The following is a 26,716-nucleotide window of genomic DNA, read 5'->3' as shown; positions in this document are numbered from 1 at the left end:
CAAGCGTATTAGTGAGGTCGGGTACTGATGTTGGGCGATTAGGCTTGGCTTGCAGTCAGCGTTCCAATTCATCCCAAAGGTGTTCAATGGGGTTGAGGTCAGGGCTCTGTGCAGACCAGTCAAGTTCTTCAACACTAACCTTGACAAACCATTTCTGTATAGATCTCGCTTTGTGCACGAGGGCATTGCTATGCTGAAACAGGAAAGGTCCTTCGACAAACTGTTTCCCCAAAGTTGGAAGCACAGCATTGTCTAGAATGTCATTGTATGCTGTAGCGTTAAGATTTTCCTTCACTGGAGCTAAGTGGCCTAGCCCGAACCATGAAAAACACCCCAGACCATTATTCCTCCTCCATTAAACTTTACAGTTGGCACTAAGCATTGGGGCAGGTATCGTTCTCCTGTCATCCACCAATCCCAGATTCATCCGTCGCACTTCCAGATGGTGCTTGGCATTGCACATAGTGATCTCGGTAATGAGTGTTGCAACCAAGGACAGACAATTTCTACGCGCTATGCTCTCCAACCCTCGACAGTCCCGTTCTGTGAGCTTGTGTGGCCTACCACTTTGCGGCTGAGCCGTTGTTGCACCTAGACATTTCCACTTCACAATAAGAGTACTTACAGTTGACGGGGGTAGCTCTAGCAGGGCAGACATTTGACAAACTGACTTGCTGGAAAGGTGGCATCCTATGACAGTGTCAAGTTGAAAGTCACTGAGCTCTTCAGTAAGGCCATTCTACTGTCAATATTTGTCTATGGAGATTACATGGCTGTGTGCTTGATTTTATACATCTGTCAGCAACGGGTGTGGTTGAAATAGCCGAATCCACTAATTTGAAGGGGTGTCCACATACTTTTGTATATAGTGTATGTGCTTTAATAGGACTAGAACCTGTTACTGTTTGAAAAGTTACATTAGCTACAGGGTTACTTGCTTGCTGTTGAGCGACAACTTAATATTTAACATTATCCTAGGGCTTGTGTTCAAACTGTTGCAGGGTCTGATGACAATCAGGTATTTAATTAAGTGGCGACCACGGCAGGAGAAACGCCACAACAAAAGGTTGAGTAAGTCATGTGGCCACTGCACTATTCAGTGCCACTAGCTATAGCTAACGTTAGTCACGCAGTAGCCTACATTCAAATTAAATGAAATGTTATTTGTCACATGCTTTGTAAATAATATGTGTAGAAGAACAGTGAAATGCTTACTTCCAACAATGTAGACATACAGAAAATAGAGATGTAATAGAAAAGTTACCCCCAGAAAAGTGTAATATTAAAATGAGTAAAAAATACACAATGAGTATTGATAACTTGGTGATCTACACAGAGTACCAGTACAGAGTAGATGTGCAGGGCTACGAGGTTATTGAGGTAGATAAAGTGAGTAAAGTGAGAGATAATAAACAGTAGCGCATGTGATGAGTTACTAGAAAAAAGGGTCTCATTGAAAAGAATAATAAAATGTACTGTTGGTGTTTTACTTTTAATATTTCTAAATAAAAAATGCAATAGCTCAAATGTGCGATCTTGTTGCAGGTGTATGGTAATAATAATCATTTATTTAACTTTTCATCATCTCAAAGTGCATCAAAAACAAAAACAAGCAAAACATCATCATGAGTAGCCTAGCTATATTTGGCTGGGTCAAGCAAAGGCGGAGCGGGACGGTTCATGGCTTGATCAGGGAGATGGCTGCTGGAACCTCCCTGCTGTTGGTGAAGATGGAGCCTGGTGACAATCTTGTAGAGGGCTAGCTACTCTGGAAACCTCCCTGAGTTGTGTAGCCACTGGACCTCTCCTTCACAATATAATGTATGATGCCCACGTGGGTGATGCCTCAGCAGCTCTGGGCACCAGAAAGCAAAGATGCAAAGAGTCCAAATTTGCAGTGTTGACCCTTCTTTTTCAAGACCTCTGCAAATCCGCCCTGGCATGCTGTCAATTAACTTCTGGGCCACATACTGACTGATGACAGCCCATTCTTGCATAATCAATGCTTGGAGTTTGTCAGAATTTGTGGGTTTTTGTTTGTCCACCGGCCTCTTGAGGATTGACCACAAGTTCTCAATGGGATTAAGGTCTGGGGAGTTTCCTGGCCATGGACCCAAAATATTGATGTTTTGTTTCCCGATCCACTTAGTTATCACTTTTGCCTTATGGCAAGGTACTCCATCATGCTGGAAAAGGCATTGTTTGTCACCGAACTGTTCCTGGATGGTTGGGAGAAGTTGCTCTCGGAGGATGTGTTGGTACCATTCTTTATTCATGGCTGTGTTCTTAGGCAAAATTGTGAGTGAGTCCACTCCCTTGGCTGAGAAGCAACCCCACACATGAATGGTCTCAGGATGCTTACTGTTGTCATGACACAGGACTGATGGTAGCACTCACCTTGATTTCTCCGGACAAGCTTTTTTCCGGATGCCCCAAACAATCGGAAAGGGGATTCATCAGAGAAAATGACTTTACCCCAGTCCTCAGTAGTCCAATCCCTGTACCTTTTGTAGAATATCAGTCTGTCCCTGATATTTTTCCTGGAGAGAAGTGACTTCTTTGCTGCCCTTCTTGACACAAGGCCATCCTCCAAAACTCTTCACCTCACTGTGCGTGCAGATGCACTCACACCTGCCTGCTGCCATTCCTGAGCAAGCTCTGTACTGGTGGTGCACCGATCCAGCAGCTGAATCAACTTTAGGAAACGGTCCTGGGGCTTGCTGGACTTTCTTAGGCGCCCTGAAGCCTTCTTCACAACAATTGAACCTCTCTCCTTGAAGGTCTTGATCCGATAAATGGTTGATTTAGGTGCAATCTTACTGGCAGCAATATCCTTGCCTGTGAAGCCCTTTTTGTGCAAAGCAATGATGATGGCACGTGTTTCCTTGCAGGTAACCATGGTTGACAGAGGAAGAACAATGATTTCAAGCACCACCCTTCTTTTGAAACTTCCAGTCTGTTATTTGAACTCAATCAGCATGACAGACAGATCTCCAGCCTTGTCCTCGTCAACACTCACACCTGTGTTAACGAGAGAATCACTGACATGATGTCAGCTGGTCCTTTTGTGGCAGGGCTGAAATGCAGTGGAAATGTTTGGGGGGGGGGGTATTCAGTTCATTTACATGGCAAGCAGGGACTTTGCAATTCATTGCAATTCATCTGATCACTCTTCATAACATTCTGGAGTATATGCAAATTGCCATCATACAAACTTAGGTAGCAGACTGTGTGAAAATGAATATTCGTGTCATTCTCAAAACTTTTGGCCAAGACTGTACACAGTATGCAGTTTAAGTAATAGGCCAGTCATATTTTGGACACGGCCACTGAAACCCATTGAAACCACTAGCAACTAGTGAAGGATTTACATTGGTTTGCTTTCCCTTCCCTTTGTCCTTATTGAATATACCATCACATTCACATTTTCTCTGTCGCCTTCGCAGGTGCCTTGACAGGAAAGAAGGGCGAGAAAGAACAGAGGGCGTCGCTTTGATTTGAATGTTAAGGGGCTTGTCCAGTTACGGAGCCCCTCGCAACCGCAGCCTTAAGCCTTTCCTCTCAGACTCAGACAAGGAGGCAAATTGCCTGGGCGAATGCGACTGGCGTAAACAAGCAGAAAGCGCCGTCCCAAAAAGCTTCAGAGACTTCCTGCCTGTATTTTCTCATTATTATCATTTGAAAGGCTGGAGAAGTCAGAGGATGAAAAGTCACATGGCTCCTAAACTAGAACGCTCCTCACTGCCAATGAGCTCATCTCTCTGAGAAGCAAGCGGTGGTGCTGAAGTAGTAGACACAAGCCAGGTTAGACTTGGGATAATAACAAGCGGTATAGAGGTAGAGAATTAGAGGAATACTGCAATGCTGAAACATTTACTTTAGCTGAAGAAGACATGGTGAGTAGGAGGACACAAGCCTGCACTACGAAAAGCATTACAGAGTGTATACAGCATAGAGGAGAGGAAGCAAGGATGCGGGTGATCTCCCAGGCAGTGAGGCAGGCAGTCTTCAGTGTCTGTTTTCTCCCTGGCTTTATTAATGCTTCATAGACATTCATGAATTCAACATTTGTGAATCACAAACTCAATATCCTAATAACAATTCAAAATTATAGAATTCAAATACAATTTTCATTTGGCACTGAAATCGCTCCACAGGCGAGGGGGATTGGGCAGAATCCTCTAATCGCTACATACACCTGAACAAAATGTTTAAACAACATGTAAAGTATTGGTCACATGTTTCTTGAGCTGAAATAAAAGATCACAGAAATTGTCCATACGCATTTCTCTCAAATTTTGGGCACAAATTTGTTTAAATCGCTGTAAGTGAGCATTTCTCCTTTGTCAATATTATCCATCCACCTGACAGGTCTGACATATCAAGAAGCTGGTTAAACGGTATGATCATTACACAGGTGTACATAGTGCTTGGGACAATAAAACGCAACTCTAAAATGTGTAGTTTTGTCACAACACAATGCCACTGTCACGTCTTCAGCCGAATTCGGTTCCTCTCCTTGTTCGTGTGGCGCTCGGCGGTCAGCGTCGCCGGTCTTACAAGCCATCGCTGATCAACTTTTCATTTTCCATTTGTTTTGTCTCTTGAGGGAGCGTAGAATTGGCATGCTGACTGCAGGAAGGTCCACCAGAGCTGTTGCAATAGAAGTGAATGTCGTTTTAGAGAATTTGGCAGTACGTCCAACCGGCCTCAAAACTGCAGATCGTGTGTAACCACACCAGCCCAGGACCTTCACATCAGGCTTCTTCACCTGCGGGATTGTCTGAGACCAGCTGGTTGTGCAAACTGTGTCAGAAACCATCTCAGGGAAGCTCATCTGAGTGCTCGTCATCCTCACCAGGGTTTGACTTGACAGCAGATCGGCGTTGTAACCAACTTCAAACTGCAAATGCTCAGCTTCAATTGCCACTGACATGCTGGAGAAGTGTGCTCTTCACAGATGAATCCCAGTTTCAACTCTACCGGGCAGATTCTTGTGTTATAGGCATCATGTGGGCGAGCAGCTTTCTGATGTTAACGTTGTGAACATTCCCCCCCTTGGTGGCAGTGGGGTTATGGTATGGGCAGGCTTAAGCTACGGACTGCAAACACAATTGCATTTTATCAATGTCAATTTGAATGCACAGAGATACCGTGACGAGATCCAGAGGCTCATAGTCGTGAGGCTCATAGCCGCCATCACTTCATGTTTCAGCATGATAATGCACAGTCCCATGTCGCAAGGATCTGAACACAGTTCCTGGAAGCAGAAAATGTCCCAGTTCACCGATCGACATCTATGAGAGTGTGTTCCAGTTCCCTCCAATATCCAGCAACTTCACACAAACATTGAAGAGGAGTGGAACGACATTCCACAATCAACAGCCTGATCAACTCTATGCGAAGAAGATGTGTCGTGCTGCATGAGCCAAATTGTGGTCACACCAGATACTGACTGACTTTCTGATCCACGCCCCTACCTTTTTTTAAAGGCATCTGTGCCCAATAGATGCATATCTGTATTCCCAGTCATGTGAAATCCATAGATTAGGGCCTAATGAATTTATTTAAATTGACTGATTTCCTTATATGAACTATAAGTGGTTAAAAATGTTGAAATTGTTGCATGTTGCGTTTCTATTTGTGTCCCGTGTACAACCCCCAGGTGGGGAACTAGAGCAGGGTATTCAACAGGGGGTCCGCAAAAAAAAAAATATATATATATATGAATATAATTTTTTTTTTACTTCAATGTTTTTATGAATATCCCAAAATAATGAACACATTTTGAATGACATACCTACTGCAGAAAAGAGGAGACTATCTTCTTTCTAATGATTTATCAAATCCTAATATAAAGGAAATTACACTCACTGGAGCCAATTTTACTCACTGAGGTATCTGACATAGGCTTTGAAAAAGCACCTGCGAATAGGCTACCAGTGAGGTAAGTGCTGCTGGTAAGAATTCTTGATTTGGACATTCATTTTTACCAACACATGGCTAACCAGTGAAAAGGTGTTTGGATTTAACGATCTAGCTAATAGGCTGCTAGACCTCCTCTTCCAATTATAATGTGGGGAGGTCAAAGTAAAGCATCACACCCGAATATTCATATCAGAATCAACTTTTACCAGTTAAATGTGGACACATATTTTGGGGTAATAAAATGGTACTGTATAAACACACAGTATCAGTCAAAAGTGAATCATTCACACCTGCTCATTCAATGGGTTTTCTTTATTTGTACTATGTTCTACAATGCAGAATAATAGTGAAGACATCAAAACTATAAAATAACACATTAAATAATGTATTAACCATAAAAGCGTTAGACAAATCAAATTATATTTGATATTCTTCAAAGTAGCCACCTTTTGCCTTGATGACAGCTTTTCACACTCTTGGCTCTCTCAACCAGCTTCATGGCATAGTCACTTGGAATGCATTTCAATTAACAGGTGTGCCTTGTTAAAAGTTAATTTGTGAAATTGTGAAATTGCTTTCCTTCTTAATGCGTTTGGGCCAATCAGTTGTGCTGTGACAAGGTAGGGTTTTTATACAGAAGACAGCCCTATTTGGTAAAAGACCAAGTCCATATTATGGCAAGAACAGCTCAAATAAGCAAAGAAAAATGACAGTCCATCATTCCTTTAAGACAGGAAGGTCAGTCAATGTGGGGAATTTCATGAACTTTAAAATTTTTGTTCATGTGCAGTCGCAAAAACCATCAATCGCTATGATGAAACTGGCTCTCATGAGGACCGCCACAGGAAAGGAAGTTTCTAAACATAAAGAAAAACTCTGGAATGATTAGGTGTGTCTAACCTCTGACTGGTAGTGTAGGTGTTCCTCTTGTCCAGGTGAGAGAGGCCATAAAGAAAAACTCTGGAATGATTAGGTGTGTCTAACCTCTGACTGGTAGTGTAGGTGTTCCTCTTGTCCAGGTGAGAGAGGCCATAAAGAAAAACTCTGGAATGATTAGGTGTGTCTAACCTCTGACTGGTAGTGTAGGTGTTCCTCTTGTCCAGGTGAGAGAGGCCATAAAGAAAAACTCTGGAATGATTAGGTGTGTCTAACCTCTGACTGGTAGTGTAGGTGTTCCTCTTGTCCAGGTGAGAGAGGCCATAAAGAAAAACTCTGGAATGATTAGGTGTGTCTAACCTCTGACTGGTAGTGTAGGTGTTCCTCTTGTCCAGGTGAGAGAGGCCATAAAGAAAAACTCTGGAATGATTAGGTGTGTCTAACCTCTGACTGGTAGTGTAGGTGTTCCTCTTGTCCAGGTGAGAGAGGCCATAAAGAAAAACTCTGGAATGATTAGGTGTGTCTAACCTCTGACTGGTAGTGTAGGTGTTCCTCTTGTCCAGGTGAGAGAGGCCATAAAGAAAAACTCTGGAATGATTAGGTGTGTCTAACCTCTGACTGGTAGTGTAGGTGTTCCTCTTGTCCAGGTGAGAGAGGCCATAAAGAAAAACTCTGGAATGATTAGGTGTGTCTAACCTCTGACTGGTAGTGTAGGTGTTCCTCTTGTCCAGGTGAGAGAGGCCATAAAGAAAAACTCTGGAATGATTAGGTGTGTCTAACCTCTGACTGGTAGTGTAGGTGTTCCTCTTGTCCAGGTGAGAGAGGCCATAAAGAAAAACTCTGGAATGATTAGGTGTGTCTAACCTCTGACTGGTAGTGTAGGTGTTCCTCTTGTCCAGGTGAGAGAGGCCATAAAGAAAAACTCTGGAATGATTAGGTGTGTCTAACCTCTGACTGGTAGTGTAGGTGTTCCTCTTGTCCAGGTGAGAGAGGCCATAAAGAAAAACTCTGGAATGATTAGGTGTGTCTAACCTCTGACTGGTAGTGTAGGTGTTCCTCTTATCCAGGTGGAAGAGGGCAGTGAGATCTCCTTTATCTTATTGGTCACAATCTTTACGCTACTCACGGAAGTTCACTCGTAAACAATTCACCTAAATCATTTAGATAATTTATCAAAAGCGACAGACAGCTATTTGAGGATGTGTTTACTTTAAGTTTTACAGCACCCTGAATTTATACTACCAATTTAGACCCAATCACCGTCTTTTCAAAAGTAAGTTACTACATCTGGTGGAGTTTGTAATATTATCTTTGAAATGTGCTTTTACATGACGAGTGATTCAATGTAGTGACCTTTGAAATGATGGATGCAGGATCATTTTAAAGTAGTTATAATTCATGAACTGTTGGCGATGGTCGCATGATAAACTAACAAAAATATACATTTTCATCAACATTTTGACATTTAAATTTGTACTTTCAGGGACAAAATTGATAAGTATATGCAAAAATGTAATTTTAGCCTGTGGTGCCGAGCATTAAAATGTTGATGACTTTTTTCTCCTTTCCATTTTCATTCACCTGAAGAAATATATATTTTTTATAACGTATGATGGGGGTCCCTGGGTCGCCGGTTTGCCTTGGAGGGCTGCTCTAGGCAAGAAAAGGTTTAAGACCCTGAGCTAGAGAAAGAGGGAGAAAAGATGAGAGAGCAGAGAGCAAGGGATGCAGACAATGAATAAAAAGCCCCTCCTCCCCAGCATCCACTTGCCCCCCCTACCATAGACAACACACAAAGCATCGCCCCTCCCCGCCCCTCTATGTTGCCCTCATGTTGTCCATGTGCCGCCGCCCCACTCCGCTGCCGCTGTCAGCCCAATAGCTGGGAGATGATTTGCCCATTTGATGTAGTTCTTCAAAGACCTTATTTGACTGCAGCTGTCTCTCTCGCTTACATGCACTTACATCGCACTACAGAGAAGGACTCCTGGATGCACTCAAGGGCCAGTTTGGACATTTATCTCCAGCCTGTTGACAAAAGAGCCACCATGTTTGTAGTGATATTTGTGGTTGGCCAACATCTAAGAGCTGGAGAGGGAGGGGAGTATGTGGGGGGTGCTCCTTTAAAGATTGAATCCGCATTAGGGGAAGCAGTGCCACTGTTCGCCCCAGAGCCTTTGTTATTGTTTTTATTTTGTTGATCAAACGGAGGTGAGGAGCATCCAGAAAAAAAGCACATTTTCTGATTATCACGCAAAAACTGTTTGCAGAAGTTTTGTTGTTAATGTAATATTCCAAACAGAAGTGTCCGTTTCACCTATTAAGGAGTCCAGCTTTAACAGGATTTAAATGTCTGGATTTCTCTTAATGTGTCAGCTGGGGGGGGGTGGTGCTATAAGGTTTGCCATTGATAACTGACTGGTACCCTCCAATGTTGTCTTCAAGAGAGTGGATAGGCTAATTGAAGCTCCATTGTATCATCATTTAGCATTAGCCATATAATGACCCAAAACAATAGGCAGCAATGTGTGCTGGAGTGTATAATACTCTGAACTGGCATATAATATTAACAGGTTAATGAGTCAAAGGCACTGTGAATAATGTGCTACAAGTTATGTTAAAGTCTAATAACGCTAGGTCTCTGCCACACACACAAACAGGTTTTTGCATGTACACACACGCTAAAAGTCATATTAAAAGGCTAATAACTCTGTCACACACACACAGCAGATAACCTTCTTAAATCTAAACACTTCAGCCCCGTAGTACACTGCCTTTTCAACATGAAAATAATTCAATATCTCAGCTGTAGTTTTCACTTCGTTCTGTGAGCTGCACGCCAGACGGAGGAGGAGAGCGAGGAGATAGCGGAGCACAACAAATGAGCCCGTTGATACATTCCAGTGTGAAAAACAAACAGGAAGTTCCTATACTGACGGTAGTATTGTCAGGATACTAGAATTTTTACTTCGATACCATATTTAGTTTCACAAAACGATATCACAGCAAAAAAAAGAAGGCATATTAGCCAAAGTCACAGAATGGCACATGAACATATTTCATAGAGCCATGTATGAATCAATTGTAATTACAAATCCAAGTACCTAACAACAATGATCATTTATTTGAATTGTAAATCTCTATTAATGAACTGGGTAAATAAAGATGTAGCATAGGCCTTTAGCAGTGTGTGAATGCATCGAATTATTGAGCATGTTTTGGCTGATTTCATGGGGCTACAGATGACAATCTATTTCCCTTCCGTTTGGGACTTAATTTATTGTACTGATTATTTTATTTCAAATGTGCGCTGTCTCTTTAACCAGTAATGACATCAAGGCAGGACGAGGTGGCCAGTTGGAGCAGAGTCAGTTTTGCTGAGGCAATAGATCAACTTTGGGAGAGATGTGGGAGAGACCAAATGAGTGAATAAATAACTTTGGGGGCAGCAATCATCTTTTCTGTTTTTTTTTTTTTTTACCCCCTTTTCTCCACTATTTCGTGGTATCCAATTGTTAGTAGTTACTGTCTTGTCTCATCGCTGCAACTCCCGTATGAACTCGGGAAAGGCGAAGGTCGAGAGCCATGTGTCCTCCGAAACACAACCCAACCAAGCCACACTGCTTCGTAACACAGCGCGCCTCCAACCCGGAAGCCAGCCGCACCAATGTGTCGGAGGAAACACCGTACACCTAGCGACCTGGTCAGCGTGAACTGCGCCCGGCCCGCCACAGGAGTCGCTAGTGCGCGATGAGACAAGGATATCCCTGCCGGCCAAACCATCCCTAACCCGGACGACGCTAGGCCAATTGTACGCCGCCCCATGGTCCTCCAGGTCGCGGACGGCTGCGACTGAGCCTGGGATTGAACCCAGAGTCTCTGGTGGCACAGTGAGCACTGCAATGCAGTGCCTTAGACCACTGCGCCACCAGGGAGGCCCTGTGTGGTAATAATCTTTGAAATCAGCGACAAAAAGTATGGTTTACAAATTATTAGTAGTGAATTGATGTGAGCTTTAGCTGTCAGGTAGCAAGAAAAGTTTGCCTACAAAAGCTCAAACTACCGGTACATTCCTGCATTGTAAAGTGTTCATAATGTATTGTCATTGTTTTGCAAACCGTTTTGCAAACCGTAATTAACAGTTCCTAAATTCCTGTACATGCCGTGTCACATTTAGTCTGTGCATCATGAGTGGGGAGCTAACATGATGCACCCGTCTCCCAGTGCAGGCTAGCAATGAGTCAGTGGAGCAGGCGCCGTGCTCACTATAATATGGGGTCATCTGCCCTGATATAGACCAGCTTGATCTGTGAAGCACCGAAAGTAATACAACAAAAATGGATTTAATCCATTTTGAATTCAGGTTGTAACCCAACAAAATGTGGAATAAGTCAAGGGTTATGAATACTTTCTGAAGGCACTGCACACAGTATTAACCTGATCAGGTGGAGACGGTGGAGACGGGGGGGGGGGAGAACATGAGATTACTCTGAGGACGATGGGGAGAGGGTAGGATGAAACACAGCTAGAGAGAGAGGGGGGAAGAAAGGAGAGAGGATAATTGAGAGGGAGAGTATTCAGGCAGCAAAGTGTACAGAGAGAGACACTCTCCCATAAATGGTCAGAAGAAAATGTGGCATCCTCCGATTGCTATATACAGTTGAAGTCAGAAGTTTACATACACTCAGGTTGGTGTCATTAAAACTTGTTTTTCAACCACTCCACAAATGTCTTGTTAACAAACTATAGTTTTGGCAAGTCGGTTAGGACATCTACTTTGTGCATGACACAAGTCATTTTTCAAACAATTGTTTACAGACAGATTATTTCACTTATAATTTACTGTATCACAATTCCAGTGGGTCAAATGTTTACATACACTAAGTTGACTGTGCCTTTAAACAGCTTGGAAAATTCTAGAAAATTATGTCATGGCATTAGAAGCTTCTTATAGGCTAATTGACATAATTTGGAGGTTGGACGTGTACCTGTGGATGTATTTCAAGGACTACCTTCAAACTCAGTGCCTCTTTGCTTGACATCACAGGAAAATCAAAAGAAATCAGCCAAGACCTCAGAAAGAAATTGTAGACCTCCACAAGTCTGGTTCATCTTTGGGAACAATTTCCAAATGCCTGAAGGTTCCAGACAACAGCAAAGGACCTTGTGAAGATGCTGGAGGAAACAGGTACAAAAGTATCTATATCCACAGTAAAACAACTCCTATATCTACATAACATGAAAATATGCTCAGCAAGGAAGAAGCCACTGCTACAAAACCGCCATAAAAAAGCCAGACTACGGTTTCGAACTGCACATGGGGACAAAGATCGCACTTTTTGGAAAAATGTCCTCTAGTCTGATGAAACAAAAATATAAATGTTTGGCCATAATGACCATCGTTATGTTTGGAGGAAAAAGGGGGAGGCTTGCGAGCCGAAGAACACCATCCCAACCGTGAAGCACGGGGGTGGCAGCATCATGTTGTGGGGGTGCTTTGCTGGAGGAGGAACTGGTGCACTTCACAAAATAGATGGCGTCATGAGGGAGGAAAATTATGTGGATATATTGAAGCAACATCTCAAGACATCAGTCAAGAAGTTATAGCTTGGTCGCAAATGGGTCTTCCAAATGGACAATGACCCCAACCATACTTCCAAAGTTGTGGCAAAATGGCTTAAGGACAACAAAGCCATCACAAAGTCCTGACCTCAATCCTATAGAAAATTTGAGGGCAGAACTGAAAAAGTGTGTGCTAGCAAGGAGGCTACTAAATCTGACTCAGTTACACCAGCTCTGTCAGGAGGATTGGGCCATAATTCACACAATTTATTGTGGGAAGCTTGTGGAAGGCTACCCGAAATGTTTGGCCCAAATTAAACATTTTAAAGGCAATGCTACCAAATAATAATTGAGTGTATGTAAACTTCTAACCCACCGTGAATGTGATGAAAAAAATGAAATAAAAAATTCTCTACTATTATTCTGACATTTTACATTCTTAAAATAAACTGGTGATCCTAACTGACCTAAGACAGGGAATACTTTTACTAGGGTTAAATGTCAGGAATTGTGAAAAACTGAGTTTAAATGTATTTGGCTAAGGTGTATGTAAACTTCTGACTTCAACTATACTTCCACATTTCACGAGCAGGAAAGGGGAAGAGAGAGAGAAAGAGAGATGAAGACAGAGATATACCATATAGAAAGAGGTGAGGATGAGTTACCATCATTACCTGTGCCCACTTTCCATTCAATCAAGCCTAATCCATAAGCATTGCATAGTAGATGATGATGGACTAATCATGGGCATTTTATGGGCATTTTACTCATCCTACTTTATCTCCACGTCCACACACACTCCCAGACAAGCATTTTCACACCCAACTGGAGCCACAAACAAAAACGATTGTTTGTCACCATTTTGGTTTCCTCACTGATATAAAATGTTCCATTGACTCCCAGCTTTTCCTTCCATATCTGATCTTGTTTTTTGTTTGGCATAAGGGCAAGACATTAACCAACGTCAGTGGATTACTGAGGTGAGCCGAATAAAATAATACTAATTATAAATAATAAATAAATAATAAAAATGTGTCAAACCAAGCTTCTGCTTGTCATTGTGTGTGTGCGTGGTGTGCTTTTTAATGTGTGAGCCGGCGCCATAATCTGTTATCTACATTTACATTCTAGTCATTTAGCAGACACTCTTATCCAGTTAGTGCATTCATCAAACCCAAGTCCTCTCGAGGTTACGGGAGAAGGAGAGAAAGAGACAGGGATATATTTGGAAAGGATCTCAAAGCTCTACAGGATGAGCGGGAGAAGGAGGCGAGGGAGGCAATCAAATTAAGCACACTACTGTTATCATCTGGAACCCGCTAGGAAGAGTGGGATTCTCTGTGTTGGGTGGGGGTGAATTGGGTTATGTGTGTCTGTGTCTGTTTGTGAGTATGTTTGTTTAGTTGGTGCATAGGGAAATCGGCACAGTGCCCCTTGTGGCAAAAGTAAGAACTGCCATTGAATACATTGAAAATACATGGTCATAGAGGAGAATAACAATCACGATAAAGGAAAAGTGACTTCTTCACAAAATAGAGAAAGACAAAAAGACATAGAGAATGAGAAGGCATCAGCAATCATCCTGAGAGTGGATTATGGTCACCAAGACAGTCGTGAAGAGGACACGACAAAACCTATTCCCCTCAGGTGACTGAAAAGATTTGGCATGGGAATTCAGATCCTCAAAAGGTTCTACAGGTGCACCATCGAGAGCATCCTGACTGGTTGCCTCACTGCCTGGGATGGCAACTGCTCGGCCTCCGACCGCAAGGCACTACAGAAGGTCGTGCGAACGGCCCAGTACATCACCGGGGCTGAGCTGTCTGCCATCCAGGACCTCTATACCAGGCGGTGTCAGAGGAAGGCCCTAAGAATTGTCAAAGACTCCAGCCACCCTAGTCATAGACTGTTCTCTCTGCTAACGCACGGCAAGCGGTACCGGAGCGCCAAGTCTAGGTCCAAGAGGCTTCTAAACAGCTTCTACCCCAAGCCATAAGACTCATAAGACCATAAGACCTAATCAAATGGCTACCCAGACTATTTGCTTTGCCCCCCCTCCATTTTACACCGCTGCTACTCTCTGTTCTTATCATCTATGCATAGTCACTTTAATAACTCCACCTGCATGTACATATTACATCAACTAATCTGTGCCCCAGCACATTGACTCTGTACCGGTAACCCCTGTATATAGTCTCGCTATTGGTATTTCACTGTTGCTCTTTAAATGAATTACTTGTTACTTTTATTCCTTATTCTTATTTGCATTTTTTTAAACTGCATTGTTGGTCAGGGGCTCCTAAAGTATGCATTTCACTGTAAGGTCTACCTGTTGTATTCGGCATTTCACTGTAAGGTCTACCTGTTGTATTCGGCACATGTGACTAATAGAATTTGATTTGATTTGAATCAGCAGAGCTGAGACCCTACTGATGGGGCCAGCAGCCAGGTTAAATGGCTGAATGACACCTCACAGAGATGACTAACACCCAATTAAGAGAGAGAGAGAGAGTGAGAATCTGAAATCTACAGTTGAACCTATCCATATGACAGAAAATGTGGAAAGCCAATATCAGTCATGTGTCATCTGTTCCTTTATTCCGCAACATTTCTATCTCCATTTAAATATCAAGATATTTAAGAAATGACCAAGAGAAAACTGGCCATTCACACAAGAAGAGCTGAGTCATTTTGAATTATGAATTGAAATGTCAAATTTCGATGAATTTTTTTTTGCGTTATGCCGCCCTCCGTCTTTGTCTTTTCCTAAAAAAACGTTTATTTAACACACATAATCTAGAAGAAAAAGAAACGCACACCTATTTAGGCGTGGTGCTGGCTAGCGGAGTAGAACACCTATTTAGGCGTGGTGCTGGCTAGCGGAGTAGAAAACCTATTTAGGCGTGGTGCTGGCTAGCGGAGTAGAACACCTATTTAGGCGAGGTGCTGGCTAGCGGAGTAGAACACCTATTTAGGCGTGGTGCTGGCTAGCAGAGTAGGAAACCCATTTAGGCGTGGTGCTGGCTAGCGGAGTAGAAAACCTATTTAGGCGTGGTGCTGGCTAGCGGAGTAGAACACCTATTTAGGCGTGGTGCTGGCTAGCGGAGTAGAACACCTATTTAGGCGTGGTGCTGGCTAGCGGAGTAGAACACCTATTTAGGCGTGGTGCTGGCTAGCGGAGTAGAACACCTATTTAGGCGTGGTGCTGGCTAGCGGAGTAGAACACCTATTTAGGCGTGGTGCTGGCTAGTGGAGTAGAACACCTATTTAGGCGTGGTGCTGGCTAGCGGAGTAGAACACCTATTTAGGCGAGGTGCTGGCTAGCGGAGTAGAACACCTATTTAGGCGTGGTGCTGGCTAGCGGAGTAGAACACCTATTTAGGCGTGGTGCTGGCTAGCGGAGTAGAACACCTATTTAGGCGTGGTGCTGGCTAGCGGAGTAGAACACCTATTTAGGCGTGGTGCTGGCTAGCGGAGTAGAACACCTATTTAGGCGTGGTGCTGGCTAGCGGAGTAGAACACCTATTTAGGCGTGGTGCTGGCTAGCGGAGTAGAAAACCTGAAAATGAAGGAGAGCCGCACACTCTAGGAGCTCAGATGCAAAAATGCAATATCAAGTTTACCAACAAATGTGCTGCTTCCATCAGGCCTGTTGTGACATGTTTTTACCCGACATGTACTTTACTCACATGGAAACCTGGATGGAAACCTGGTTAGTGAGAGAGAGAGAGAATGGTAGGAGATGGAGAGATACATACACAGTGAAGGAGGGGAGAGAGGAAAAGAGAAAGAGGAAGGATAGAGAGAATGGTGATGGGGAGAGGGGAGAGAGGAAAAGAGAAAGAGGAAGGATAGAGATAATGGTGATGGGGAGAGGGGAGAGAGGAAAAGAGAAAGAGGAAGGATAGAGAGAATGGTGACGGGGAGAGAGGAAAAGAGAAAGATGAAGGATAGAGAGAATGGTGATGGGGAGAGGGGAGAGAGGAAAAGAGAAAGAGGAAGGATAGAGAGAATGGTGACGGGGAGAGAGGAAAAGAGAAAGAGGAAGGAAAGAGAGAATGGTGATGGGGAGAGGGGAGAGAGGAAAAGAGAAAGAGGAAGGATAGAGAGAATGGTGATGGGTAGAGGGGAGAGAGGAAAAGAGAAAGAGGAAGGATAGAGAGAATGGTGATGGGGAGAGGGGAGAGAGGAAAAGAGAAAGAGGAAGGATAGAGAGAATGGTGATGGGGAGAGGTCGAGAGAAATACAGTGCGGGTGTGAAAGAGGAGACGGAGAGAAAGAAGGAGAGTGAGTCTAGTCTATCAACGGTGCGTGAGGCAGGGCATGCTTCAGGGCCACTCTACACACACACAAAATACACACACACACACACACACAACATTGATCTCCCCATCGATCTGGGCGCTCCAAAATAAATTCTGAGGCACGGGCGCTCGCTGGGTTTCCATCTCCTCCCCACCGCAGCGCTCCGCATAGGTTGGGAGATCGAGTGTTTACCCGTCTCTCTCTGTCGGCTCCAGGTTCAATATTAGGAGAGCTAACACAGCTCGAGCTCTCCCGGCCTCCTCACAAACACACATTGCCCCCAATTTCTCTTCATGTTCTGCTGAACGGTAACCCTGGATAAGTGCCGGCTGCCTTCTGTCCCCTCCCCCCTCTTCTTTCTATCGCTTTTCTCTCTGTTCTTCCCTAAAAACGTCAGTTCTCACACTTGAGGGCCATTCAAACAGACTTAAACAAAGCAGAGCACCCTGTGTTTTTAATTCAAATGATATCAGGCCATTATCAGCACGCTGGACCAGTGGACTAACCCATAGAAATGTGGCTCCCAAATTACCCATTTTAGAAAGAGGGAATTAATAAAAAGAGCTGCTTAGGCTGGGATGTCCATGAAGGCCAGTGCTGGCTGAGTTATGTGCACACTATTATTTCAGTACAAAAACCCACTAAACTGTTCAGATGTAGTGGCCGTACATTGATTTGGTATCTGGAGTGGCCAGAGGCACAATCCAGGCCGTTATCTTACAGCGCAGTACAATGCAACTTGAATACTGGCATTTGCTTTAATATGGTACTACATTATCCATGCCTTGCCCATTCAAATGGGAGAGCCATCAACATGTAATGAGAAAAAAATATATGGTCCCACTTTATAGTGCTTATGACGACTTTAGGAATGCCCTATCAAGCCTTTATAAGTTGTGGTTTGTTTAAAGTGTGAAAAATATGAAGAAATACAATAAAACGTTAAGGACTGCTAAATAGTTGGTTAAATAGTTAAACCATAGCTACCCGGAACATCGGCATTGACCCTTTTTGCACTGGTCTCTTGACTCATCAACATACGCAACTGTTACTGTTAATAATGATCTATCTACCTAGTCACTTTATCCCTACCTATATCTACCTCAACTACCTCGTACCCCTGCACATCTACTCTACTCGGTACTGGTACCCCATGTATGTGTTTTTAATTTATATTTTTTCAGACTATTTCTGTTGTTGTTGTTTTTGTTTGGGGGGGGCTGTAAGAAAGAATTTCACTGTTTAGTCTATAGCTGTTGTTTACGAAGCATGTGGCAATTTGAATTAGAAGTGTGGTACATGGCCAATATGCCACGGCCAAAGGCTGTTCTTAAGCAGGACGCAACGTGGAGTGCCTGGATACAGCCCTTAGCCGTGGTATATTGGCCATATATCACAAACCTCCGAGGTGCCTTAATTATATTATAAACTGGTTACCAACATAATTAAAGTAGTACAAATAAATGTTTTGTCAACCCCATGGTATATGGTCTGATATATCACGGCTTTCAGCCAATCAGCAGTCAAGGGCTCGAACCATCCAGTTTATTATGTCTGATATCCCACGGCTTTCAGCCAATCAGCATCCAGGACCTAAAGTACCCAGTTAATATACTTATAAAACATATACTTCTCTCTTCTCTCCCTCCCTCCAGCAGACCTCTCCACCATCCCAGACAACAACATAATACCCGCCAGTGTGAGCTGCCTGGACCTTCTGTGCTGACAAGATGTATTGGATGGAGAAAGAGAATAAGAACCTGTCATCCAGTTTCCCCTGACCCGCTGCGCCCCTCTCTATGCTTCTCATCTTCTAGTTTGCTATTTTTTCTCAGTGTGAAACTGTCAAATGGAACTCTTTTATATACAGAAGTACAGGGTTTGTCATTTGGGATTAAACTGCTGTCCAGCATCTCTCATTGTAGACTTTAAATGCATCTTGAAGAAGGGACTCTAGATAAGAGCATTGGATAAATCAGACTGGGTAGCTACATAGCTCTGTATTGTATGATTTCCCAGCACAAATGAATACACTTTATTAATCCTTGAAAGCCTCACATTACCAATTACTGTGTACATATACACTCTGCATTCAAAATCAAATCAACGCTAAGTATCTTAAGTAGCTCCTAATGCCTTGTATACACAATGACTTATTAATGACTGATTGAGTCGTTAACATACACTACCGTTCAAAAGTTTGGGGTCACTTAGAAATGTCCTTGTTTTTGAAAGAGCAACACATTTTTTGTATGTTAAAATAACATCAAATTGATCGGAAATACAGTGTAGACATTGTTAATGTTGTAAATGACTATTGTAGCTGGAAACGGCTGGTTTTAATGGAATACAGTGCCTTGCGAAAGTATTCGGCCCCCTTGAACTTTGTGAACTTTTGCCACATTTCAGGCTTCAAACATAAAGATATAAAACTGTATTTTTTTGTGAAGAATCAACAACAAGTGGGACACAATCATGAAGTGGAATGACATTTATTGGATATTTCAAACTTTTTTAACAAATCAAAAACTGAAAAATTGGGCATGCAAAATTATTCAGCCCCCTTAAGTTAATACTTTGTAGCGCCACCTTTTGCTGCGATTACAGCTGTAAGTCGCTTGGGGTATGTCTCTATCAGTTTTGCACATCGAGAGACTGACATTTTTTCCCATTCCTCCTTGCAAAACAGCTCGAGCTCAGTGAGGTTGGATGGAGAGCATTTGTGAACAGCAGTTTTCAGTTCTTTCCACAGATTCTCGATTGGATTCAGGTCTGGACTTTGACTTGGCCATTCTAACACCTGGATATGTTTATTTTTGAACCATTCCATTGTAGATTTTGCTTTATGTTTTGGATCATTGTCTTGTTGGAAGACAAATCTCCGTCCCAGTCTCAGGTCTTTTGCAGACTCCATCAGGTTTTCTTCCAGAATGGTCCTGTATTTGGCTCCATCCATCTTCCCATCAATTTTAACCATCTTCCCTGTCCCTGCTGAAGAAAAGCAGGCCCAAACCATGATGCTGCCACCACCATGTTTGACAGTGGGGATGGTGTGTTCAGGGTGATGTGCTGTGTTGCTTTTACGCCAAACATAACGTTTTGCATTGTTGCCAAAAAGTTCCATTTTGGTTTCATCTGACCAGAGCACCTTCTTCCACATGTTTGGTGTGTCTCCCAGGTGGCTTGTGGCAAACTTTAAACGACACTTTTTATGGATATCTTTAAGAAATGGCTTTCTTCTTGCCACTCTTCCATAAAGGCCAGATTTGTGCAATATATAACTGATTGTTGTCCTATGGACAGAGTCTCCCACCTCAGCTGTAGATCTCTGCAGTTCATCCAGAGTGATCATGGGCCTCTTGGCTGCATCTCTGATCAGTCTTCTCCTTGTATAAGCTGAAAGTTTAGAGGGACGGCCAGGTCTTGGTAGATTTGCAGTGGTCTGATACTCCTTCCATTTCAATATTATCGCTTGCACAGTGCTTCTTGGGATGTTTAAAGCTTGGGAAATCTTTTTGTATCCAAATCCGGCTTTAAACTTCTTCACAACAGTATCTCGGACCTGCCTGGTGTGTTCCTTGTTCTTCATGATGCTCTCTGCGCTTTTAAAGGACCTCTGAGACTATCACAGTGCAGGTGCATTTATACGGAGACTTGATTACACACAGGTGGATTGTATTTATCATCATTAGTCATTTAGGTCAACATTGGATCATTCAGAGATCCTCACTGAACTTCTGGAGAGAGTTTGCTGCACTGAAAGTAAAGGGGCTGAATAATTTTGCACGCCCAATTTTTCAGTTTTTGATTTGTTAAAAAAGTTTGAAATATCCAATAAATGTTGTTCCACTTCATGATTGTGTCCCACTTGTTGTTGATTCTTCACCAAAAAAATACATTTTTATATCTTTATGTTTGAAGCCTGAAATGTGGCAAAAGGTCGCAAAGTTCAAGGGGGCCGAATACTTTCGCAAGGCACTGTATCTACATAGGCATACAGAGGCCCATTATCAGCAACCATCACTCCTGTGTTCCAATGGCACGTTGTGTTAGCTAATCCAAGTTTATCATTTTAAAAGGCTAATTGATCATTAGAAAACCTTTTTGCAATTATGTTAGTACAGCTGAAAACTGTTGTGCTCATTAAAAGAAGCAATAAAACTGGCCTTCTTTAGACTAGTTGAGTATATATCTGGAGCATCAGCATTTGTGGGTTTGATTACAGACTCAAAATGGGCAGAAAAAAATTACTTTCTTCTGAAACTCGTCAGTCTATTCTTGTTCTGAGAAATGAAGGCTATTCCATGCGAGAAATTGCCAAGAAACGGAAGATCTCGTACAATGCTGTGTACTAATCCCTTCACAGAACAGCGCAAACTGGCCCTAACCAGAATAGACATAGGAGTGGGAGGCCCCAGTGCACAACTGAGCAAGAGGACAAGTACATTAGAGTGTCTAGTTTGAGAAACCGATGCCTCACAAGTCCTCAACTGGCAGCTTCATTAAACAGTACCCGCAAAACACCAGTCTCAACGTCAACAGTGAAGAGGCGACTCCGGGACGCTGGCCTTCTAGGCAGAGTTCCTCTGTCCAGTGTCTGTGTTCTTTTGCCCATCTTAATAAAAAAAATGTTTTGGCCAGTCTGAGATAGGGCTGTTTCTTTGCAACTCTGCCTAGAAGGCCAGCATCCCGGAGTCGCCTCTTCACTGTTGAAGATCAGCACTCCTACTCTGAGACACTTTGTGGATATGGGCCCTGTGCACCGTAGTCCTCACTGGTCATAATCAATACAGAAGCAGCTCTTCTTAATTTTGTGAATAGCAGCATAGTCACTAAATCTCCCGATGCAGATCTGGTTCATCAGGAGGAAGTTGCGCCCCACAGGCCACCATCGCCCTTTACCCAGAACTCCACTGTGCTCCCAGCGGGTAAGTCTGGATAATTATGGGCCTTTTGATGGCTGTATATGGCCTGTTCCTCTAGCTGATGTAATTACCTCACTCTCTCTCTCTTTCTCTTTATACATCTGTCTTTCTTTATCAGTTCTCTGTTTCTCTCCCTGTCTCTCTCCCTTCCCTCCCTCTCTCTTCCCTCCCTCTCTCTCTCTCTCCCCCTTCCATCCCTCTCTCCCTATTCCCTCCCTCTTTCTCTCCCCTCCTCCCTCCCTCTCTCTGTTTCCTTTCCTCTCTTTCTGTTCCTGTTTCCTTCCCTCTATCTGGCAAACCCTTTAGTCACACAGGCCCTGCTATTAGCCAGCCACTAGCCAGCACAGCAATCAGCTGATGGATTAGCATTGTAGCGACAGCATAGAGGGAGAAAAACACGACACAAAGCCCATTGTAGCATATTGCTTTGTGCTTTCAGCCCTGCAAACCCCTTGTGGGGTGGCTGGTGCTGCTATGCTAACTAGTGGTGGTTACGATGAGCCAAATAGGCTTCACTGTTGTCATATGTTGGCTCTGGACCGTGGTAGACAGACACAGCGTGCGTCGAGGTGTTTTGTCATCTGGTGGCTGGTATAACTTGTGATATTAAACATAATGGCATTTCTAATAGGCTTATGGCAAGTTTCTTCAAATCCTGTCATAATACTGTATCTATGTGATGACATAACAGCTTCTTTACTCGCAGAGTTACAGAACATGCCACTGTACTGCAGCGCAATGCTAGAAGGACTCATTCTGAAGGTTTGAAAGAGCACAAAAGACTGCAATGGACTCAATAGTAGCTAGCGTGATGCTAGCTGAGAAACTATACAATACATCAGGGTACAGCTCTACACAGCAAAACACTGACTGAAACAGACTGAATAGTACCATAATGCTAGCTAGGACTCTCTACATAAGGGACCATATAGACCGTACAGTAGTAGTAGACAAAACTGACTGAACAGTAGCTAGCGTAATGATAGTTAGCTGATCTCACCGTACAGTAAATTCAACACTTCATGTCAGTACACAACACTGAACAGTAGTAGCTAACGGGATGCCAATGGACTGAAACAGACACAGTGCCTTCAGAAAGTATTCATACCCCTTGACTTATTACACACTTTGTTGTGTGACACACTGAATTCAAACTGGATTACCCATCTACACACAATACACCATAATGTCAAAGTGAAAATAGGTTTTTAGTAACGTTTTTTGAAAATTAAATATTTACATAAGTATACACACCCTTGAGTCAATAGAATCCCTTTGGGAGTGATTAAAGCTGTGAGTCTTTCTGGGTAAGTCTCAAAGAGATTTGCACACCTAGATTTTATCATATTTGCCCATTATTCTTTTCAAAATTCTTCAAGCTCTGTCAAGTTGGTTGTGTATCATTGCTTTTCATTGCTTTTCAAACTAACTAGGCCACTCAGGATACATTCAATGTCGTCTTGGTAAGCAACTCCAGTGTATATTTGGCCTTGTATTTTAGGTTATTGTCCTGCTGAAAGGGTCATTTGACTGTCTATTGTCTATTGGAAAGCAGACTGAACCAGGTTTCCACTAGGATTTTGCCTGTGCTTAGTGCTATTCTGTTTATTTTTATCCTGAAAAACTCTCTAGTCCTTGCAAATGCAGCTACTGTACCACCATGATTGAAAATATTAAGAGTGGTACTCAGTGATGTACTGTGTTGAATTTTCCCCAAACATAATGCTTTGTATTCAGGACTTAAAGTACATTTCTTTGCCATTTTTTTTGCCGTTATGCTTTAGTGCCTTATTGCAAACAAGATGCATGTTTTGGAATATTTTTGTCTGTACATGAATCCTTCTCTTCACTGTCATTTAGGTTAGTATTGTAGAGTAACTACAATGTTGTTGATCCATCCTCAGTTGTCTCCTATCACAGCCATTAAACTCTAACTGTTTTAGTCAGCATTGGCCTCATGGTGAAATCTCTGAGCGGTTTCCTTCATCTCTGGCAACTGAGTTAGGAAGGAGGTCTGTAGTATCTTTGTAGTGACTAGGTGTATTGATACACCATCCGTAGTGTAATTAGTAACTTCACCATGCTCAAAGAGACATTCAATGTATTTTTACCCATCGACCAATAGATGCCCTTCTTTGTGGGGCATTGGAAAACCTCCCTGGTACTTATTGACTCAAGCCATTTCAGCTTTTCATTTTTGTAAAAAATCATTTTAACATGATTCCACTTTGACATTATGTGGTATTGTGCCAGTGACACAAAATCTAACTGTATCAATTTTAAATTCAGGCTCTAACACCATTTTTTGGGGAAAAGGGGTTGGGAATACTTTCTAAAGGCACTGTATCTAGCATGACGTGCTAGCTAGCAAGACTCACCGCAGGGTCCTTTGCGCAGCACCTTGATGCGCCGCTGCGTGTTGCACTGGGCCTTCTCCAGCTCACACTCATTGGAGTAGGTCGAGGAGTCCGAGCCACACACAGGCGCCACAACCGACGGACACACCATCTTCTTGCAGACGCACTCTGTCTTGGAGGGGTCAGCCGCATCACGTTCACATACTGACCCGAAGCCACATAGCATTCCTCTGCAATCTGAGGAGAAATAAAAAATTATCCGTTTAGAATTGATTTGAATGTTTGATTTGACAGAGATAGAGAAAAAGAGCAATGCAGTATGTTATTTGTGAGGGAGGAAATGTCCCAACTTTCAGACCGTTCAAAAGCACTTCAAAGAATGCCGTTACCGAAAGTTGAAGGGCCTTAGCTACATAACAGTTGACACTTGACAAAAAACAGAGTTAACGACTAGTTTACTCGATATATTCATGGGTTAAACAGCTTCGTTACAACTCCAAGTACAGGAGCTACATACAATATCCACCACATACCTACATCTTTATTGACCCCTGTAATATAAACGTCAGCTTGGTACCTTTGAGCATAATTTATCTGGCCAGTGTCCACACATCCAAACCACTACACTAAAGCTGACTTAAACAGCAGGTAACTCTCACAGGTAGTGGATTTGAATAGAAATCAATGAGACTGACGGAAGACAAAGCATAGTCCTTCCTGGCTGAGCTTAGGAGGGCCCTGATCTTAAGAGTCTCCTTGGTTCGGAGCTTTTGATGGCCCTTGCGGCCCCTTCGGATGCCCCGCCTCTCCTATTTAGTCCCCCCCCCTCCACAGATCTCCCCCAGCTACGTCTTATCACTGGTTCCCAGGCCAGTGCTGAACGCGAGTGGGCATTCTCACTTGGACTAGCCCGGCAGCTGTCTGTCTCGCTCTCACTTGCTGTTGAACACACACAGGCGCACACATGTACACTACACACTCATGTACGCACACACACGCACACATATATTAACACACAGCTCTGTTATGTGTGTGTGTGTGTGTGTGTGGAAGGAGAGGGCAGCATCTGTTCCCGCATCTGTCTTAGGCTTCCAGATCTCTTTCTCTACCCCCTCTCCATTGACAGGTGAGTGTGTGTGTCTGTGTTACAGTGAGAGAGGACAGGCGAGGGCTTCCGTTCTCAATGTGAGACCACCTGAGGAACTGGGGCCTGACAGATACCTGAGCTAGTCTTTCTTTCGTTGAAGGGGGAAGAAAAGAAAGAGGGAGCGAAAGAGAGAGCGTGTGTGCATGTTGTGTGTGTACGTGCAGTGTGTGTGTGGGGGGGGGGGGTGCGAGTATGAGAGGTGCAACTATGGAGTCTGACAGCACATGGTCAGTAATGTAAAAACCATGTCAAGACTCCTTCAATGCTCCTCTCTCCTCTAGTGCCTGTGAACAATGGCTATACGGTTACTTTTAGCTGGCAGATCACCCCACAGGCATGTGTGTGTGTGTGTGTGTGTGGATGTGTTTAACTATACTTGTGAAGTCCCCACAATAATAGTAAACAAACAAACAAACAAACAAAAATTGACCAACTGGGACATTTTACTTGGTCCCCACAAGGTCAAATGCTATTTCTAGGGATTTTATGGTTAAAGTTAGAATTAGTGCTATGGTTAGAATTAGTGTAGGGTTAGAATTAGTGTAGGGTTAGAATTAGTGTAGGGTTAGAATTGGTGTAGGGTTAGAATTGGTGTAGGGTTAGAATTAGGGTAGGATTAGAATTAGTGTAGGGTTAGAATTGGTGTAGGGTTAGAATTGGTGTAGGGTTAGAATTGGTGTAGGGTTAGAATTGGTGTAGGGTTAGAATTAGTGTAGGGTTAGAATTAGTGTAGGGTTAGAATTAGTGTAGGATTAGAATTAGTGTAGGGTTAGAATTGGTGTAGGGTTAGAATTGGTGTAGGGTTAGAATTAGTGTAGGGTTAGAATTAGTGTAGGGTTAGAATTAGTGTAGGGGTAGAATTAGTGTAGGGGTAGAATTAGTGTAGGGGTAGAATTAGTGTAGGGGTAGAATTAGTGTAGGGATAGAATTAGTGTAGGGGTAGAATTAGTGTAGGGGTAGAATTAGTGTAGGGTTAGAATTAGTGTAGGGGTAGAATTAGTGTAGGGGTAGAATTAGTGTAGGGGTAAAATTAGTGTAGGGGTAGAATTAGTGTAGGGTAGAATTAGTGTAGGGTTAGAATTAGTGTAGGGTTAGAATTAGTGTAGGGGTAGAATTAGTGTAGGGGTAGAATTAGTGTAGGGTTAGAATTAGTGTAGGGTTAGAATTAGTGTAGGGGTAGATTTAGTGTAGGGGTAGAATTAGTGTAGGGGTAGAATTAGTGTAGGGGTAGAATTAGTGTAGGGGTAGAATTGGTGTAGGGTTAGAATTAGTGTAGGGATAGAATTAGTGTAGGGTTAGAATTAGTGTAGGGTTAGAATTAGTGTAGGGTTAGAATTAGTGTAGGGATAGAATTAGTGTAGGGTTAGAATTAGTGTAGGGTTAGAATTAGTGTAGGGGTAGAATTAGTGTAGGGGTAGAATTAGTGTAGGGGTAGAATTAGTGTAGGGGTAGAATTAGTGTAGGGGTAGAATTAGTGTAGGGTTAGAATTAGTGTAGGGATATAATTAGTGTAGGGTTAGAATTAGTGTAGGGTTAGAATTAGTGTAGGGGTAGAATTAGTGTAGGGGTAGAATTAGTGTAGGGGTAGAATTAGTGTAGGGGTAGAATTAGTGTAG

At 43.0% G+C, this 26,716-nt stretch overlaps 1 protein-coding gene across 5 annotated transcripts in view; it reads right to left on the bottom strand.

Moving 5' to 3' along the window:
- Nucleotides 1-26,716, bottom strand: part of LOC109869661 (agrin) — a 537,476-nt gene that overhangs the window by 201,426 nt on the left and 309,334 nt on the right. For all 5 annotated transcript variants that reach the window (XM_031803590.1, XM_031803591.1, XM_031803593.1 and 2 more), the window contains one exon: nucleotides 23,975-24,190. In XM_031803590.1, coding sequence (XP_031659450.1) covers nucleotides 23,975-24,190 — 216 coding nt within the window. The remainder of the gene's footprint in view (nucleotides 1-23,974; nucleotides 24,191-26,716) is intronic.

Source organism: Oncorhynchus kisutch, linkage group LG24 (genome assembly GCF_002021735.2).
Source record: "Oncorhynchus kisutch isolate 150728-3 linkage group LG24, Okis_V2, whole genome shotgun sequence".
Lineage (NCBI taxonomy): Eukaryota > Metazoa > Chordata > Actinopteri > Salmoniformes > Salmonidae > Oncorhynchus > Oncorhynchus kisutch.
This window is presented reverse-complemented; position numbering and strand designations above follow the sequence as displayed.